The sequence below is a fragment of the Macaca nemestrina genome, chromosome 9 (assembly GCF_043159975.1).
Source record: "Macaca nemestrina isolate mMacNem1 chromosome 9, mMacNem.hap1, whole genome shotgun sequence".
Classification (NCBI taxonomy): domain Eukaryota; kingdom Metazoa; phylum Chordata; class Mammalia; order Primates; family Cercopithecidae; genus Macaca; species Macaca nemestrina.
The window spans coordinates 11,565,862-11,584,454 of record NC_092133.1 but is presented as its reverse complement, the minus strand read 5'-3'; the positions used below and the strand labels follow the sequence as shown (position 1 = coordinate 11,584,454).

Sequence of the window (18,593 nt, the reverse complement as noted above, 5' to 3'; positions counted from 1 at the left end):
TAAACACCAACTAAGATTTTGCCTCATCTATGTAAAAATACTGGTGGCATTTGTTGAGACTTCAGTTTGTTGTTTGTGAGCTCAGTGGCCTGTTCTCAGCCTGAAAAAGTTAGAGAGGAAGCTGATTGTGGCCTGAATTAAGTGTTAGCTAGACAGATCTGGAGGCAGAGGCTATTAATATCATTCTGTTAGTGCTATTTTCCATGAACCCATGCTGTGTATTGAGGACCTGTAGTGAGATGATGCTATGCTTTACGTGTTTTTTAAATTGTGATTAAACAAACCACATAACATGTACCATCGTAACCATTTTTAAGTGTAGAGTTTGGTAGTGTTAAGTATTTTCATATTATCGTGAAACAGATCTCCAGGACCTATTCATCTTGCCAATCCGAACATCTGTACCCATTAAACAACAATTTTGCTTCTTCCCTTCTCTCCCCAGACCCTGGTAACATCATTATACTTTCTGTTTCTACATATAGTTTTTGCTCTTACGTCTTTTAACAGTCTTTCAAGTAATGCATTTATCTCCATTTTACAGGTTCAGAAACTGAAGTTCAAAGAGTTTAATGAACTTGCCTAGGGCTTATAAATGGCAAGTAAGTGGCAGAGCCGGATTCAGGCTCAGATCTATGTCCAGAGTCTGTGCTCTTTGTACTGTACTTGCTGCCCCTGCCCACCTACCCGCCTGGACCCCTCCATGTGATTTCTGTGCCCATTGTTCTGGTGAGTCAGTGCACCTGTGGTTTGGTGCACTGGCTTTGGGTATCCTCAGCCGAGATCTTGATCCCAGAGGGGCTGGCCCATTCAGCTGGCTTTGTGCTGCTTTGATCAGGAGGACAGCTACACTTCCACTCACCTGACTGTATAGCTTCTCCCAGCATCTGGCTGGGTTTATTTGTTATCTTTTGAGAGGACCATCAGGCTGGGCATGGTGGCTCAATCCTGTAATCCCAGCACTTTAGGAGGCCAAGGCGGGTGGATCACCAAAGGCCAGGAGTTCAAGACCAGCCTGGCCAACATGGTGAAACCCTGTCTCTACTGAAAATATAAATATTAGCTGGTGTGGTGGTATGCACCTGTCATCCCAGCTACTCAGGAGTCTGAGGCAGGAGAATTGCTTAAACCCGTGAGGCAGAGGTTGCAGTGAGCCAAGATTGTGCTGCTCTACTCTGGCCTGGGCGACAGAGCGAGACTCCTTCTCAAAAGAAAAAAAAAAGAAAAAGAAAGAACATTGGCTGCCATCTCCCTGCCTTGTCCTCCCAGAGTAATTTCCTCTCCTTTGAGCTTGCCATAAAATTCAGTCCTTGGGCTCATTAATCCTGAAGGATGTGGGAACAACAGTAGTCTAATTTTAAGGGGGGATTAAATTGTGTATGAGGAGAAGGTTCCCTTTCCGTCCTGCAACCCACCCTTCCCTGCAGTAAGGTCTCCTGGGGAACTGGAGCTGTGAGTCAGGAGGTCACCCCCTGCTTCCCATCCTTAACTCCTAACCAGGAGCTGCTCTGCTTCCCCGCCTGGCCTCGGGGTTGGGCCAACATGGGCACTGATCACGACTTCCTCTAAGCTAACCTTTCTCAGCCAGGAGGCCCTGGGTTTCAGATCAAAAGATTGTTTGGGCTGGAAGGAACCCTAGAGACGAATAGTCGAAACCCTCATTGGGTGGAAGAGGTACCCACAGTCCTGGGAGGGGACGGATCTTATGCCCCCACCCTCTGGTGGTTAGAGCCACTGCCAGTGCCCTGGCTGGTTGTGCACACCCTCTTCCTAGGGAGGCAGCACTCACTCGGCTCTCGGCATGCCACTCCCTCTTCGTTGCACATCATGAGTCCACGCTGCTCTGAGGCTGTAGGGTCCTTCGCTGAGAGAACTGGAGTCAGAGCGGCTGGGATGGAGCTCAGCCCTGCGTGGCCTTGGGGAGAGGGACTTCCTGCTGTCACATTGCTCACAGTGACGAAGGGCCCGCACAGAGCCTGGCGCATGCTGGGTGCTCATAAACATTGGTGTCCTTCACTTGCTGCCACCTGTATTCATTCTTTTTTTTTTTTTTTTTGAGACGGACTCCCGCTCTGTTGTCCAGGCTGGAGTGCAGCAGTGTGATCTCGGCTCAGCTCACTGCAACATCTGCCTCCCAGGTTCAAGTGTTTCTCCTGCCTCAGCCTCCTGAGTAGCTGGGATTATAGATGCATGCCACCACGCCTAGCTAATTTTTGCATTTTTTTGGTACAAACTGGGTTTCACCTTGTTGACCAGGCCAAAATCCTGACCTCAGGTGATTCGCCCGCCTCAGGCTCCCAAAGTGCTGGGATTACAGGCGTGAGCCACCGCACCCGGCCCTGTATTCACTCTTAATCCACACCCCAGTTGATATTCACATAGAGCCTGGGGTGCCTGAAGGAGCAGCCTGTGCGCCTGAGACACACACCTGGGTGTGCAGGCGAGGCAGGAGGTAGGGTCATGTGTACTTTGAAACAGTACATTCTGTATTTTATGTTTGGGAAATAGCACATCCCGTAGTGTTTGTCTTAATGACGCCATCATTTGTGGAGCACTTTGTGTGTGCTAGGCACCTTGCTACAGAAACGTTCACATGACTGGTCACAAGGAATCCTCTCCATTCCCTTTCCAGGAAGGACTGTCACTGCCATCTTTGACAGATGAGGCTCTGAGACCTTTTTCAAGGTTGTACAGCTCTTTATTGCTGGAGTGGGGTCAGGCTTGGGCAGTCTGGCCCTGGGCTCTGGCCTCCTGTCACCTGCCCCATCCTACCTCTCAAGGGGTAGGAGGAGTGGCATTTTATTTCTTCATCTGTGAAGGCTCCCAGGCATCACAGGAGTATCTAACAAAATGTTTGGGACTTTAAAAAATTTGACTTCAGGCCGGGCGCGGTGGCTCAAGCCTGTAATCCCAGCACTTTGGGAGGCCGAGGCGGGCGGATCACAAGGTCAGGAGATCGAGACCACAGTGAAACCCCGTCTCTACTAAAAATACAAAAAATTAGCCGGGCGCGGTGGCGGGCGCCTGTAGTCCCAGCTACTCAGGAGGCTGAGGCAGGAGAATGGCGGGAACCCGGGAGGCGGAGCTTGCAGTGAGCCGAGATCACGCCACTGCACTCCAGCCTGGGCAACAGCGTGAGACTCCGTCTCAAAAAAAAAAAAAAAAAAAAAAAAAAAATTGACTTCAAAATGTGACAAGCACAGCTCATAATCGAAACGGGCAAATGTGCATTTTCATGTGGCTGCAAAGCATCACGTTGTATCAGCCTCATTGGCTCCTGGGCCTGGGCCTGGGCCTCCTTGGTTCATCCATTCCAGTAAATGCATTGCCGACTATGGACTGAGAATTCAGCAGGGAAGGTAGAGGTCCCTGCCCTGTTGCTGGGGGCCACGATTGCATTGCTGGCTCTGCCACCTCTCCCTCCCCTGCCAGAGGCCTCTGCTGCCTCCCGTGCCTCCCCTGGGGCTGTGCCGCTGAACTCTGGATAGGGAGCTATGGCGTGCCCACTAGAGGAAAGACCCGAGGGGGTGGGTTGGCAGTTTGGGTTTTCAGATGAGGACAGGGCCAGGGTTCTTGCCATGGGTCTCTTTGCCAAATCGCTTAATTCCTTGAGTCTCGATCTCCTCTCCTCTTCTATAAAATAACTTGTCTGCCTTCTTCAGAGTGGTGATGAGGAATCATAAAAGCGGCATTTGGCAAAGCTCTAAGATACCGTACACATATAAGTAACTAAATACGTTTTTTAAGTAATTCTTTTTTATTTTATTTATTTATTTTTTAATAGCTGAAGGCTACATCTTTAAATTGCTGGGCTTTCTCATTCAAGAGCGGAAAATCTCTGTCCTCCCTGCATGGGCTGCTGGGTCCGTTTGATAAGCTGCTTTCTCCAGGGTCCTGTGGGAGGCATCTTCTTGTTCGTTAGCTTGCGTCAGGCCCAGAGCATGCTATGGGATTTTCTGGCTCCTGTGCTCTTGAACGTGGGTGCCAGTCCTGACTCTTGTTCTTCGCCCTCTTAAGGGGAGGGGCTGCCTGAGTGAGTACGTGCAAAGCCCTTCACACAACACCTGGCAAACAGAAGTGCTTACAATGTGAGCTGCCCTTATGACTGCTGTTATCATTAGTTCTTATATTGTAATTATTTAAATGTGTTATAATATTTCACATATATTCAAATTTTATCACCAAAAATAAAATCGGCATGCTTGCAACATAGGTGAAGTCCCTCAGGCCTCAGGGCTGCAGTTTCTCCTCTGCTTGTGAGAGAGGTTGCCCTCTCTGGTTTTAGAAATCTTTCTTTTGAGAGAGTTTCGCTCACCCAGGCTGGAGTGCAGTGGCACAGTCTCGGCTCACTGCAACCCCTACCTCCTGTGTGCAAGTGATTCTCATGCCTCAGCCTCCAGAGTAGCTGGGACCACAGGTGCATGCCAACACACCCGGCTAATTTTTTTGTATTTTTTAGTAGAGACAGGGTTTTGCGACGTTGGCTAGGCTGGTCTCAAACTCCTGAGCTCAAGTGATTCACCCGCCTCGGCCTCCCAAAGTGCTGGTATTACAGCTGTGAGCCACCGTGCTTGGCCTGGTCTTAGAAATCTTATTACTCACCTGGCCCCACCCCCGTCCCTGGCCTGCAGGGATGCCAGGCCACACTTTTCCACCCATTTGCCAGATCCAGAAGAGATGAGTTGTTTTTCATCATAACTAAAAAGCACAGCGTGCTTGCGCCAAGGAACCTGTGGAGCCCACCTTTCAAAGCACAGCTGGGGTCTGTGGGCCCCTCACCCAGAGGAATGCCAAGGGTGGCTCTGGAAAGGATGCCCTGTGTGTTCCGCATGTCGTGGTGCCGGTGCTGTGGCTTCTAACTGTGGCCAGTTGGGTCATGCCCAGCCTAAAACTGGCCATGAAAATGCAGATCTTGGAAGATTCCATTTTGCTGACTTATGACAGGCTTTGCTTCTCTTTTCAAAACCGGAGTCAACAGATGTGAGCATCCCGGGGCTCAGCTTTCACTCTGTTGGTGAGAACTATGCCGGTGTTCTGAAGTGGGGTGCAGAGTTTCTGGGGAGCCTGTTCTTGAGTTGGGTTGCGGTAGAGTCATTTTTTTTTTTTTTTTTTTTTTTGAGACAGAGTCTCGCTCTGTCGCCCAGGCTGGAGTGCAGTAGCCGGATCTCAGCTCACTGCAAGCTCCGCCTCCCAGGTTCACGCCATTCTCCTGCCTCAGCCTCCTGAGTAGCTGGGACTACAGGCGCCTGCCACCTTGCCCGGCTAGTTTTTTTGTATTTTTTAGTAGAGACAGGGTTTCACCGTGTTAGTCAGGATGGTTTCGATCTCCTGACCTCGTGATCCGCCGGTCTCGGCCTCCCAAAGTGCTGGGATTACAGGCGTGAGCCACCACGCCCGGCCTTTTTTTTTTTTTTTTTTTTGAGATGGAGTTTCAATCTTCTTGCCCAGGCTGGAGTGCAGTGGCACAATCTCGGCTCGCTGCAACCTCTGCCTCCCGGGGTTAAGCAATTCTCCTGCCTCAGCCTCCAGAGTAGCTGGGATTACAGGCACACACTACCATGCCCAGCTAATTTTTGTATTGTTAGTAGAGACAGGGTTTCTCTACTATGTTGACCAGGCGGTCTCGAACTCCTGACCTCATGATCTGCCCGCCTCGACCTCCCAATTGTAGGCATGAGCCACTGCGCCTGGGCTCTTTAATCTTTATTAAAGATAAATCAGTAATAATACCAAAGGTCTAAGGTTTTATGTGCAAGGCATACAGTTAATAACATAGTCTTCCAACCATTAGATGTTCAAAACCCAAATCATCTTTGATTGTTCTTCATGTCCCTTCCCTCCACACCTAGTGTCAGGTAGATGTCATGAAGCCTCTGGAACCACTAACCACTAACTCCACCTCCTCTGCAGTGGTCCCAGTGTGTCCTGCATCACCTGGCACCTGAACCGTTCCAAAGCTCTTGCTTCGGCTTAATTGCCTGCATTTCTTGCCCCCTCCAATTAATCTCCACTGTGGCACAGTCATTATCTTCTGAATATTCTGCCACTGGCCTGTGTTTGAATCTCTCATGTTCCCCATTGCCCCAGGACAACAGGCTCGTAGCCTGAGCGTCTGAGGTTCCGGGGCCCCTGTCACACTGGCCCCAGCCCCAGCTGTCCAGCTAAATGTCCCCCCAGCTGCCCAATGCTGCTAAAGTGGGTGGCATATCACACTATGTCCTCCAGACCCAAATGGAGCTCCGTGCATGCTGGAGAGTGGCTGTTTGCCTGCACGCCTTTGCCCAAGAAGTTCTTATTTATTTGTCTTGAGTACAATTCCTGATTTACAGAAAAGTTATAAGAATACTACAAAAACCTTCCATGTTCCCTTTCCCAGATTCCCCAGTCATTGACATTTTACCACATGTGCTGTGTCATTCATCCTCTCTCTATATATCCATCATTGCTACTTTTTCTGAATCATTTGAGAACAAGTTTCAGACATGAAGTTGCCACGCTCCAGGAAAACAAAAACAAAAACAACCTCCGCCCTCCCCGCTTCCCCCTAATGTGCCTTTCTTGCAAACACTCCTGCACGATGCCAGCACAGCCCTGCAGCTGGGAAGTCGCCATCCAGTCCTCAGAACCTGCTCAGATTCACCAGCATGTACCTTTTTCCATCTGATCCAGAATCCAGTCAAAAAGCATGTGCGTGTTCTATGTCATGCCCCCAGACTCTCCTTCCATCTGGAATAATTCCTCAGTCTCTCCCAGTCTTTTGTGACTTCTTTTTTTTTTTTTTTTGAGACAGGGTCGTACTTCTGTCACTCAGGTTGGAGTGCAGTGGCTCAGTCACAGCTCACTGCAGCCATGAACTCCCGGGCTCAGGTGATCCTCCCACCTCAGCCTCCCAAGTAGCTGAGCCTACAGGTGTGCACCACCATGCCCAGATAATTTTTTGTATTTTGTTTTTTAGTAGGGATGGGGATTTGCTGTGTTGCCCAGGCTGGTCTCGAACTCCTGGACCCAAGGGATCCTCCTGCTTCAGCCTCCCAAATGCTGGGATTACAGGCATGAGCCACCACGCCTGGCCCATGAGCTTTATAAGTACAGCTCCTTCACGCTGGAAGAAGTCCCTCAATCTGTGTCACCGAGTTTCTTTGTGGCTAGGCCTTGGCTGTCTGCTTTGGGCAGGGATTTCACAGAAGTGATGCTCTGCCATGCCAGGGCACAGGGCATGGACTGTTTCACCACAGAGGATGGCCATGTTGGTGCCTACCAGGTTTATTGGCTGTAAAGTCATCATTTTCCCCTTTGTAATCAGTCAGCATTTGGTGGGAAGATACTCAAAGGCTACACAATATCCTTTACTTTTTTTATTTTTATTTTTTATTTATTTATTTTTTTTTGAGAGGGAGTCTGACTCTGTTGCCCAGACTGGAGTGTAGTGGTGCAATCTCAGCTCACTGCAGCTTCTGCCTCTCAGGTTCAAGCGATTCTGCTGCCTCAGGCTCCTGAGTAGCTGGGACTCCAGGTGCGTGCCACCATGCCAGGCTATTTTTTTATATTTTTAGTAGAGACAGGGTTTCACCATGTTGGCCAGGATGATCTTGATCTCCTGACCTCGTGATCCACCTGCCTCGGCCTCCCACAGTGCTGGGATTACAGGCGTGAGCCACCGCGCCCGGCCTCGCCTTTCTTTCTTTACACTCTCCCGCCTGCCTTGGCTTCCTTTGATGGCTCTTCCTTGAATTGAGTGCCACCATTAAGGTTTCTTCCATGGCAGTTTTCTGTTTGTATTACCCCTCCTACCTGGACTAACTGGCATTGTATTGTAAGGGGGGGCTTTCCCTTCTTCCCTATTTGTTCATGTCTTTATTTAGATCTAAATGGACTCATAGATTATTACTTTTATTCCATGGTTTATAATCCAGAACTGTGTGTGTGTGTATGTGTTTGTGTTTGATGTTCAAATAGTCCCAGATTTGGCAGTGGCAGCCCCTTTTAGGTGGTTCTCATGTCCTTTGACACGGCTCCCCCAAGGAAAAGCTGGGACGTAGGTACGTGAATGTGCACGTGCCTGTGTGCACACAGCCCTCCACAGCTAGTTCTGGATGTGTCTGATCCCTCTGATTGAAGCCCTGCCCTGAGGGATCTTTGGAGTCCAACCACCTTCTGTATATGCAAGCACTTCTCTGACTGTGAGAACCTGGCTCCTATTATCCTTGATACTGGATACTATTCTTTGTAATAAATAACAAGGAAGGGAACAGAAGCCTTTCTGACAGAACCAACCTGGAGAGAGGAAGGGAGAAGCTTTTTTTTTTTTTTTCCATCTGGAAAAGCCCTTTGCACACATCGGCCTATTGAAGCACTTTGCTTGATTCAGCTATTCTCCTCTCAGGACCTTCCTGTATCATCCCAGCCTGTGGAATCCTGGGTTTCTGTGGTAGTTTGTTCTTCTGTTATCACCCGCTGTACTCTGAATGTTTGTATCCCTCTCAGCCCCAAAATTCCTGTGTTGAAATCCTAACCCCCAAGGTGATGGCATGAGGAGGTGGGGCCTTCGGGAGGTGATTAGGCCATAAGGGCGGAGTCTTTGTGAATGGGATTAGTGCCCTTATAAAAGAGGCCCCACAGCGCTGCCTTGCCTCTTCTGCCACGTGAAGATGCAGGGAGAAGGAGCTGTCTGTGAACCAGGAAGGGGTCCTCATGAGACACTGAACCTGCTGGTGCCTTGATCTTGGACTTCCCAGTCTCCAGAACTGTGAGCAATACATCTCTGTGGTTCATAAGCCACCCCATCTATGAGGTTCTGTTGTAGCAGCCTGAGCCAATGAAGACACCACCCTTCACAGTTCTCCTTGCTTTGGACTTTCAGCTCCTCGGGCTCAATGAGCCTGTCACCCCTGGAGTGTGTGATCCCCATGGAATCCACCCCAGTGCCCGCCTTGGTGCTCTTCCTGTGGCATGGATCCTATGTACAGAACTGAAGATGTGGGCTTTTAAGGCCAGAACCTGAGCGTCTTCCTTTTTGGGCAGAGTCCATTCCACCAGTCTCCGAAAAGGGTGACTCATGGCCCTTTGCAGAAACACTTGTTAGTAGTACAGGCTTCCCTCCCTGACATTCCAGTGGCAAATCAACCCTTTGCTGGCCTGACTAAATTTATAGTGGGCTGGCCCCAGCAGCTGGTGGCAGCAGCTGGTGGTTGAAATCTGACAGATTTTTTTTTCTCTGAAAAATATTTCAATCACTCTAATCCCAGAACCACCACCAGCAGAACTTAGAAGCTGTTTATAGCCTCTTACAGTTGTTCTGAGAAGAGCTGTTTTAGAAGAATGCCCCCATTTCCCCAGAAATCAGCTCTCTCCCATCCTTAGCCACCTGGAAAATACTCAGATCATTACGAAGTCAGAAAGGGTCTGGAAGTGACAGCAGAATGTCAATTTGACAATTTATTTCTTTGTAGCAGTTTCATATGGTTGAGCCTAATGTATATGCGTCTATACACATACGTGTTTATTTTTAACTTATGATGATTTGGTATGGAAGGTTTGTAGATCTTTATTCAGAGCCTGTTGACTCTTGATTTATGCACTGTTCTAACAACTTCCGCCATGTTTCTTAGCCCATAGTCTGTTAGAAGGAGAGAACTGCAAGGCAGAAGGTGGCAGGGGGAGGCAGGTGGGTGGGTAGCAAGAAGTGATAGCTGACAGCCTGGAGAGCGAGGGACAAGGCTGAGTCAGAGTTCTCGACTGATCGAGTAGTCCGGCGCCTTCACTTTTCCAGACAGAAAGGCTAAAGCTCAGAGAAGTCCCCTGGCTTAGATCCCATGGTGGGGCTGGACTGGAATCCAGTCCCCTCAACCTCACGTATGGTGGTTGCACTTGGTGCCACAGCACCAATGTCACTCACTTACATCATAGTTGCTGAGGACGACTGAGTGTCATAGAGAAAGTATTTAATTATGTTCAAGATCCCCTGTCTCAAAAAAGTCAGGGAAGTATTTATGATTTGAAAAATAATTCCATTCCAAAGAGTTTAGATGAAAATGCCATCATGTAGAATATGTGGGCAGATATGTTTTATTCCAGATCTTCTTTGCTGGGACCTCATTCTCCCCCATTGGTGCCTAATGGACGAAGCCTGGCCGCATTCCTGCCCTGGAATGAGGCGGACAAGCCTAGGTCCTGCCAGTGGAAAATATGAGTACAGAAGTGGGGAAAAGACAGTGGCTTTCTGATTGTCTCCACCTCTGAAAGCTTTCACTGAGTTATAGATGGAAGTTGTTCCCTGGCACTTAAAATAACTTCTTTACATATGGTTTCTAATTTATTTTACTTATAAAAGTTGTATGTGTTCAGCATAGAACTAGAAAGTGGAGATAAATTTCAGTAAGAAGAAAAAACACAAATGATTTTTCATCACCGAAAGAGAATTACCATTAACACCTTGGCAACACTTGTCCAAATTGCTCGATTGTTCAGGCTATTATGCTCACGCTGTCTCTCTCTCTCTCTGTCATGTGCTCGTGTGTGTATGTCTATACATGAACTCTATAGACACACATACCCATGTATATCGATATATACATAAAATGTGGATCATGCTGCTAAGTTTTTTCAAGTGATGTTGAATTAATAATGGACATGTTTACATCTAGATACATGAAAATCTATCTTATTTTTATTATCATTATTATTATTATTTGAGATGGAGTTTTGCTCTTGTCACTCAGGCTGGAGTGCAGTGGCACAATCTCCACTCACTGCAACCTCCAACTCCCGGGGTCAAGCGAGTCTCCTGCCTCAGGTGCCTGCTACCACACCTGGCTAATTTTTTGTATTTTTAGTAGATATGAGGTTTCACCATGTTGGCCAGGCTGGTCTCAAACTCTTGACCTCAGGTGATCCACCTGCCTCGGCCTCACAAGGTGCTGGGATTACAGGCGTGATCTACCGTGCCCGGCCTACTTTATTTTTTAAACAGCTGCAAACGAGCCCATCCTATGTCTGTGCCTCAATTTGATGAACTGCCCTCTACTGTTGGGCATTTTGGTTGTTTCCGGATTTTTTGCTATCGTGATTACAGTTGTGATCAGCATATTTGCCCATGCCCTTAATTATCTCCTTAGAATGAATTCTTGGAAGAACCATGGCTGTGTCAAAGGAAACAAAGTCTTTTATGGCTTTCAATGTGTGTTGCCAAAACTTTGGAGCTCTGTTTTTCCACTCAGATTTTTTATGACTTTGGAAAGTGCCATCGTCTGTAGTTTAGGATTCTACACGTTGTGATTCACCAAGACGCCCTTCCGGAGCTCCTGCCATCCTCCCTCTTCTGGGCTCACTGCTTCTTCCATTTCTTCTCGCAGGGATCTCTCTCTCTCTGACTCCTTGGGTGTGGTCGCAGGGCTTCAGGATCTTGTTCTGGGGGAACTGGAATGGTGGTGGGAACATGGAGAATGGAGAATAAGCAGTAAAGTGTGGGTGCACACATGTGCTAGTCCAATTGTATTGAAAGGATAGTTGTGGGAAATTCACCCTGGACCTCCCCACTGTCTTTCATCTCAATGCCAAAGGCACTTTATGGCTGAACATTGGGTTGACGCTTCAGGCTGATTCTTCTGCCTAGGATCAAGTCCCACTTCTTTGACCTGGCCTTGTGATCTGGCTCCTGTCCACCCTCTCCCCACATGGTCCCCGCCTGTTTTTTTTTTTTTTTTTTTTTTTGGGACGGAGTCTCCCTCTGTCGCCCAGGCTGGAATGCAGTGGCGCAATCTCAGCTCACTGCAGCCTCCACCTCCCGGGTTCAAGTGATTCTTGCACCTCAGCCTCCTGTAGCTGGGACTACAGGCACATACCATCATGCACAGCTAATTTTTGTATTTTTAGTAGAGATGGGTTTTCACCATGTTGGCCAGGCTGGTCTTGAACTCCTGACCTCAAGTGATCTGCCCACCTTGGCCTCCCAAACTGCTGAGATTACAGATGTGAGCCACTGTGCCCAGCCAGACTCCCCTTTCTTTATCTATACTCTAGTTGCAGTGACTTTTTGCAGGTCCTCTAGAATGCCAAACTCCTTCCTGATTCAGGGCTTTCAAATACGTGACTCCCTGAATGGGGGGTAGGGCTGAGGGTGGGGGTATACTCTTCCTTATTTAAGCTTTAAAATTTTTTCTCGAGACAGGGTCACACTATGTTGCCCAGGCTGGTCTTCAACTCCTGGCCTCAAGCGATCCTCCAGCCTCAGCCTCCCCAAAGTGTTGGGATTACAGGCATAAGCCACTGTGCCCAGCCCCTCTTCCTTCCTCTTACTCTTCAACCTGCGGAACAAAGCCAAGTGTGGAGAGTAAGAGCATGACTCCTGGGGTCAGGCTTGGGTTTGTATCCTGGTTCTGCCACTTATCTGCTGTGCAACCTTGGATAAACTGCTCAGCCTCTCTGTGCCTTAGTTTTTACATCTGTAAAGTATGTTTAATAATAGTGTCCACCGCAAAAGGGTTGTTGTGAGGATCAAATACAGTGCTGTCTACATGCAGTTAGAACAGTTCCTGGCATGTAGTAAGCATCAGGAAACATTTGTTGTTACTGAGCTGGCCTCAGCATGCTCACCACACCACAAAGAAGTTTTCCACAACCCCCATTGTGGGCCAAGATTTCTTAGTTTGTGTTCTCATGACCATCTGCACCTTCCTTCTTATAAGTTACTGCAGTTGTTACTAAATAAATAAGCATTTTTAAAAAATGTGTGGGCCAGGCAAGGTGGCCCACGCCTATAATCCTAGCATTTGAGGAGGCTGAAGTGGGAGAATTGCTTGAGCCTGGGAAATGGAGGTTACAGTGAGCTGTCATGGAGCCACTGCATTTCAGTCTGGGTGACAGAGGGAGACCCTGTGTCCAAAAAAATAAAAAATCTGACTCTTGCCTGAAGCTGTCCCATGAGAGGTCCCATGAAGGTAGGGGCTGCTGCTCTCTTGTTCACAGCAGAGAATTGGTTTTCAATAAGGATCTGATCAAGGAGTGGAAAGAATGGTCCTGCTACTTATGGCTACAGAGAGGAGTTCCTCAGAAAGTCACTCAGGGACCTCCTCGATGAAATAATAGGGTAACTGACTACAAGACTATGGATGTCCAAGGACTGAGCCTCTTCTAGTTTCCCAAGCCAGCCTATGCTTGGAGGTTGCAGACTCTCTCAGTCCATAAAGGACCAGGGTTGTTTTTAAATTTCTAACTCATCATAGATGAAAACTTTAAAAAATATAACTAAAGGAATTACTAGAAAATGAAATAAAACTCAAGGCCAGGGTTTCTCAACCTTGGCACTATTGATGTTCTGGGCCACATAGTCCTTTGTCTTGGGAACTGTCCTGTGCGTGGTAGGATGTTGAACCTGTCCGTTTATTATTAAGTTTAACAGACATGAACGTACTCTATCAAATTGCTACAAAGGGGCTGGGCGTGGTGGCTCACGCCTGTAATCCCAGCACTTTGGGAGGCCGAGGCAGGCAGATCACTTGAACCCAGAAGTTTGAGACCAGCCTGGCCAACATGGTGAAACCCCAACTCTACTAGAAATGCAAAAATTAGCCGGGCGTGGTGGTGGGTGCCTGTAATTCCAGCCACTCAGGCAGCTGAGGCACAAGTATTGCTTGAACCCATGAGGTGAAGGTTGCAATAAGCAGAGATCATGTCACTGCTCTCCAGCCTGGGTGACAGAGCGAGACAGTTTCAAAAAGAAAAAAAAGAGAGAGAGAGAGAGAGAGAGGTGGAGAGAGAGAGAGAGAGAGAGAAAGAGAGAAAAGTCTACAAAGGTTTCTAAACACTTAAGGTTTCTCTACTAATCTTGGCATAGACTGGTGACAGACCCTGCTTTGAGCAGCACCAAACTCATCCCTCATAGAAAGGGAAACTGAGGCCCTGCTCAGGATCCAGATAGAAATGTGCTGTTAAAACACATTGAAAACTTGGAGGAGGCCTGGCGCCGTGGCTCACACCTGTAGTCCCAGCACTTTGGGAGGCCGAGGCAGGCAGATCACCTGAGGTCAGGAGTTCGCGACCTGCCTGGCCAACATGGTGAAACCCCATCTCTACTATAAATACAAAAAAATTAGCTGGATGTGGTGGCAGGTGCCTGTAATCGCAGCTACTCAGGAGGCTGAGGGAGAATAGCCTGTACCCGGGAGGCGGAGGTTGCAGTGAGCGGAGATAGCACCATTGCACCCCAGCCTGGACAAGAAAAGCGAAACTCCGTCTCACAACAAACAACAACAACAACAACAAACTTGTAGGAATGTTTCTGAATTTAGGTTCTTTCCCTTTTCTCTCCCCAGTTCACCTGTGGCAGATGATGTCATCCAGCCAGCTGCCCCCACAGACCTGGAAAGCCCATCCTTAGCTGCCCTTTCCTACCATGGCGATGTTGTTGGCCAGGTCTCTACGGATCTGACAGCCCAGAGGTACGGTGGGGGCCCTGGAGCTGGTGGTGAGACCCCAGGGCCCAGTCCTTGAGGCTGCCTCCCTCCCTTCCCCTCCCCTCCCCTCCCCTCCCCTGCAGTTTCACTCCCTCTGCACACAGACACAGCGTGTGCACACCTGTCCTGAACAGGTGTGTGCCAGAGCTGGGGCCTCTTTTTTGACCTTAGGAATGATCTGAGATACCAGGAAGACCGTCTTCCCTGACCCAGCCCCCAACACATACAACGGGCATTTTACAGAATTTTTTCCTATGTGGCCTTCAGGGGTCCCTGTTTGAAACAGAAGCCCTCCAGTAGAGAGAAGGTGCTACTTCTCCTTTTTCAGGGAATGGTTGAGTTAGCTGCCTTCTGGTTTCCTGGGACAGAGCTGGATTCACTGCTCATTTTCTTTTTTTTTTTTTTTTTTTTTTGAGATGGAGTCTCGCTCTGTCGCCCAGGCTGGAGTGCAGTGGCACAATCTCGGCTCACTGCAAGCTCCACCTCCCGGGTTCACGCCATTCTCCTGCCTCAGCCTCCCGAGTAGCTGGGACTACAGGTGCTGGCCACCTCGCCCGGCTAGTTTTTTGTATTTTTTAGTAGAGACGGGGTTTCACCGGGTTAGCCAGGATGGTCTCGATCTCCTGACCTCGTGATCCGCCCGTCTCGGCCTCCCAAAGTGCTGGGATTACAGGCTTGAGCCACCACCGCGCCCGGCCCATTTTCTTTCATTTTTTGGTGGTGGTCAGAAAAGAGGAGGGTCAGCAGCACATGGCAGGGGAGCCAGAGGCCTGGGGTCCCTGCCCCTGCCCTTCTGCCATGTCACCTCCCACCAGCCTCCCTTCTCCTTGCTCTTCACACCCCAGCAACCCCATACTCATCATGGTTCTCCATCTACACTGTGCTTGGCCTGGATTCAGGCTTCACTGCTCCTTCTGCCTGCAAACTTGGCATTTAACCCCGGGCTTTTCCAGAATCAGCCTCAGAGTCAGCTCAGATGCCCATATATATGCATATATAGGCACACATGTACACATGTATGCCTCCACATGTCTCTCTCCATACACACATGTACACGTGCATGTCTACATATGTCTATACACACATACACATGTATGTCTACATATGTCTATTACACACACATATGTCTGTGTGTGTGTGTGTTTCTGAATACACACATACACACATTTGAATTTATGTTTATATCAGTGAAACATCTGCTTTTTGCCCAATATTGCCTGGTGCTGGGGAAGCCATGGTGAATAGGCAGATACTGTCCCTTCCCTCCTAGAACTCATGGCCCAGTGACCCTTCCTCCAGGAAGCCTTCTCCCCAAGCTGAGAGAAACCTGCCTCTGAATTCCTGCGGTCGCCAGTTATGCCCCTATGTCACTGCCCTCCACAGATGCTTGTAAATGACCCGTATCTAATTCCATCTCCTTTGCAAGACTGGGAACTCCTCGAGGGAGGAACTGGTCACTTGTAATCTCTGGAACTGCAGTACCCAAGACGGCATTGAGCAGGCCCTGGAGGAATGGTGGTGACTTAAACCAGATGAGGGGGGACAGGGACCTGGGGGCCGGCCCGTGCTGACCCTCTTCCTTGGGGTGCAGGCAGGTAGCTGACAGCACCAAGACGCTTCTTCAGAACTAGGAGGAGGTTCCTGGTAGGCGAGAAAGCAGAGGATGGGATAGACAGGGCGGGAAGCTGCAGGCGAGAAGCAGATATTCCAGGGCAGCCATGCACTGATGTGGAATTTTAGATATTCCTTTTATAGGTAGGAGTCAGCCATAGTTCTTTTTTTTTTTCCCCCCGGAGATGGAGTCTCACTCTGTCGCCCAGGCTGGAGTGCAGTGGCACAATCTCTGCTCACTGCAACCTCCGCTTCCTGGGTTCAAGCGATTCTCCTGCCTCAGCCTCCCGAGAAGCTGGAATTACAGGCATGCGCCACCATGCCCGCCTAATTTTTTTGTATTTTTTTTTTTTTAGTAGAGATGGAGTTTTGCCATGTTGGCCAGGCTGGTCTTGAACTCCTGACCCGAGGTAATCCGCCTGCCTTGGCCTCCCAAAGTGCTGGGATTACAGGCGTGAGCCACCACACCCGTCTGAGTCAGCCATAGTTCTTACTTTTGTGTGAATTTAACTTCTTAAAGGAAAAACCCTAGCTGTGAACGAAGGCCCCCAACACTCAAGAAGTATACAGAAGTTTCCAGTGAGAAGTGGGGCACCCCCTTCCTGTCTCTCCTATTCCTCCCGCTCTTTGTCCCATTTGGCTCCCTGACCACCACCATTTTAGGAAGACCCAGGGGCCTCTGGCTGTAGCCAGTGGGGCACACCCTCCCTTGGCGAAGCCTGGAAGGGAGCCGAGATCACTCTCACCCGATGCTTCCATCTTACAGTCGAGGGATGCGGGGGCACGAGGAATCTCCAAGCAGAGGATGGCGCTGGACTTGGCTGGATGGCTCTCAGAGAGCTGCAGTCCAGCAGGGGGTATGATGGGTGCTTCTGAAGGCCCCTCCCATGCCTGAGACTGTGTGTTTTCAGTGACTTGTCCCAGGCCCCATAGTAGATGAGTGGTGCATGCTCTTAAGGCTCCTTTTGCCTGGACACTTCCCGCGCTCCAGGCACCATGCTGGGTGTGTTTCATTGAGTGTCTCCATAAATCCTCACGCCAGCTGTAGAAGGTAGGAGCTGCTGTCATGGCCGCCATTTCACAGTTGAGCAGACTGGGGCTCAGAGACATTAACGTGCTCCAGTACACATAGCTAGTAAGTGGCAGAGCTGGGACTGCAGCAGCTCTGGCCCGGCTGCCCACCTGTGTTCTGAAACGTCCACTGGCAGAGCTGCAGGAGAGCTAGGCTTCCTCGAGACGCCGTGTCCTGGGGCTCCGCCTGTATCTGTGGTCTCTCTCTAGTCCAAGGAAGGTAATGCATTAGGTAATGCAGTTGTGTTACCTGTAACCCTGACCAGGAGTGACCACAGAATGCAGGAAGGGACCAGTGGCTAAGCAGAGATGTCGGTGCTGAGAACTCGGCCAGCTTCTTGCCTTTTCTCCTTATGGAAAGATTCAGACCTCTGTGCAGAAGGCAGGCATGATTAAAACCGGGGGCAGTATTTGACTAAGGAATGAGCAATTTTGGTGCCTTGTCGGTGTTACTGAACATTTATCCAGAGTTCTGTTGTTTTGTTTTTACTGGATTGGCGGAAAAGAGAGAGTTCTGTTAAGACCAAGGATTGGTCTGACTTTGGTCACCAGATGCCTCTGTAAAATACAGTCGGTCCTCATTGGCGGATTCCATATTTGTGAATTTGCCTTCTCACTAAAATGTATTGATCACCCCGGAATTGATACTTGTGGTCCTTTGTCAGTCATTTGTGGACACGTGCAGAGCTGCCCAGCACACACGTTCTCACCTACGGTTTAACAAGGCAACACCCTGCCTTCTTGTTGTGGCTCTGGCACTGTAAACAGGTGTCCTTGTGTGGCACGTTTCGTTCAATTGTTGTGCTTTTCATTGGTGAATACATTGTTTCAAACGAGCCCTGAGCATGACGCTAAAGTGCCCTCCTAAGTGCAATGATGAGCCTCGGGTGAAAAGTTGTGCCTTAGAGAAGCTTCGTCCTGGCATGAGTTGTAGTGCTGGTGGCTGTGAATTCAATGAAACAAAATTACCTATTAAAGAAGGCGTCTTTAAACAGAAGCACACGTGGAACAAGGTTATGTTTTGGTTGATTGGCTGATGAAAATATTGTGCCCAGAAACTCACAGGAACCTACCCCTATATTTCCTCTAGATGCAATAATTCAGTGTTTCCTAATTCAGGGTTCATGGCGACTTGATAGAATGTTACTGTGAATAGCAAGAATCAACAGCGCTCCACCTTGCCCATCTGATTGAGAAACTAAGCGGGACGTTCTAGTGTGCAGTGGCGATTTAACCACAGCAGTGGCCCCGCCACCCCATCCACCTGCAATCCCTGTGCACTTTCTGCTTCCCGCAAGGACAGAGGCAGAGGGTGGGATGCAGAAGGAGGGGAGGGATGAACATGGGGCAGGGGGCAGGCTGTAACAGTCTTCAGGAGAGGTGTGCCTTTTCAGTAGTTTAAATTTAAACATTAAATCAAAATGTGTGTATGTGTGTATATATATATACACGTATATATAG

At 49.0% G+C, this 18,593-nt stretch overlaps 1 protein-coding gene across 23 annotated transcripts in view; it reads left to right on the top strand.

The window, feature by feature from the left end:
• The window catches only part of LOC105469783 (transforming acidic coiled-coil containing protein 2), a 263,440-nt gene that overhangs the window by 128,093 nt on the left and 116,754 nt on the right, over window positions 1-18,593 (top strand). For 21 of the 23 annotated variants that reach the window (XM_071069017.1, XM_071069000.1, XM_071069016.1 and 18 more), the window contains one exon: window positions 14,310-14,435. The exons of the other annotated variants lie outside the window; for them this stretch is intronic. In XM_071069017.1, coding sequence (XP_070925118.1) covers window positions 14,310-14,435 — 126 coding nt within the window. The remainder of the gene's footprint in view (window positions 1-14,309; window positions 14,436-18,593) is intronic. 23 annotated transcript variants of the gene reach the window in all.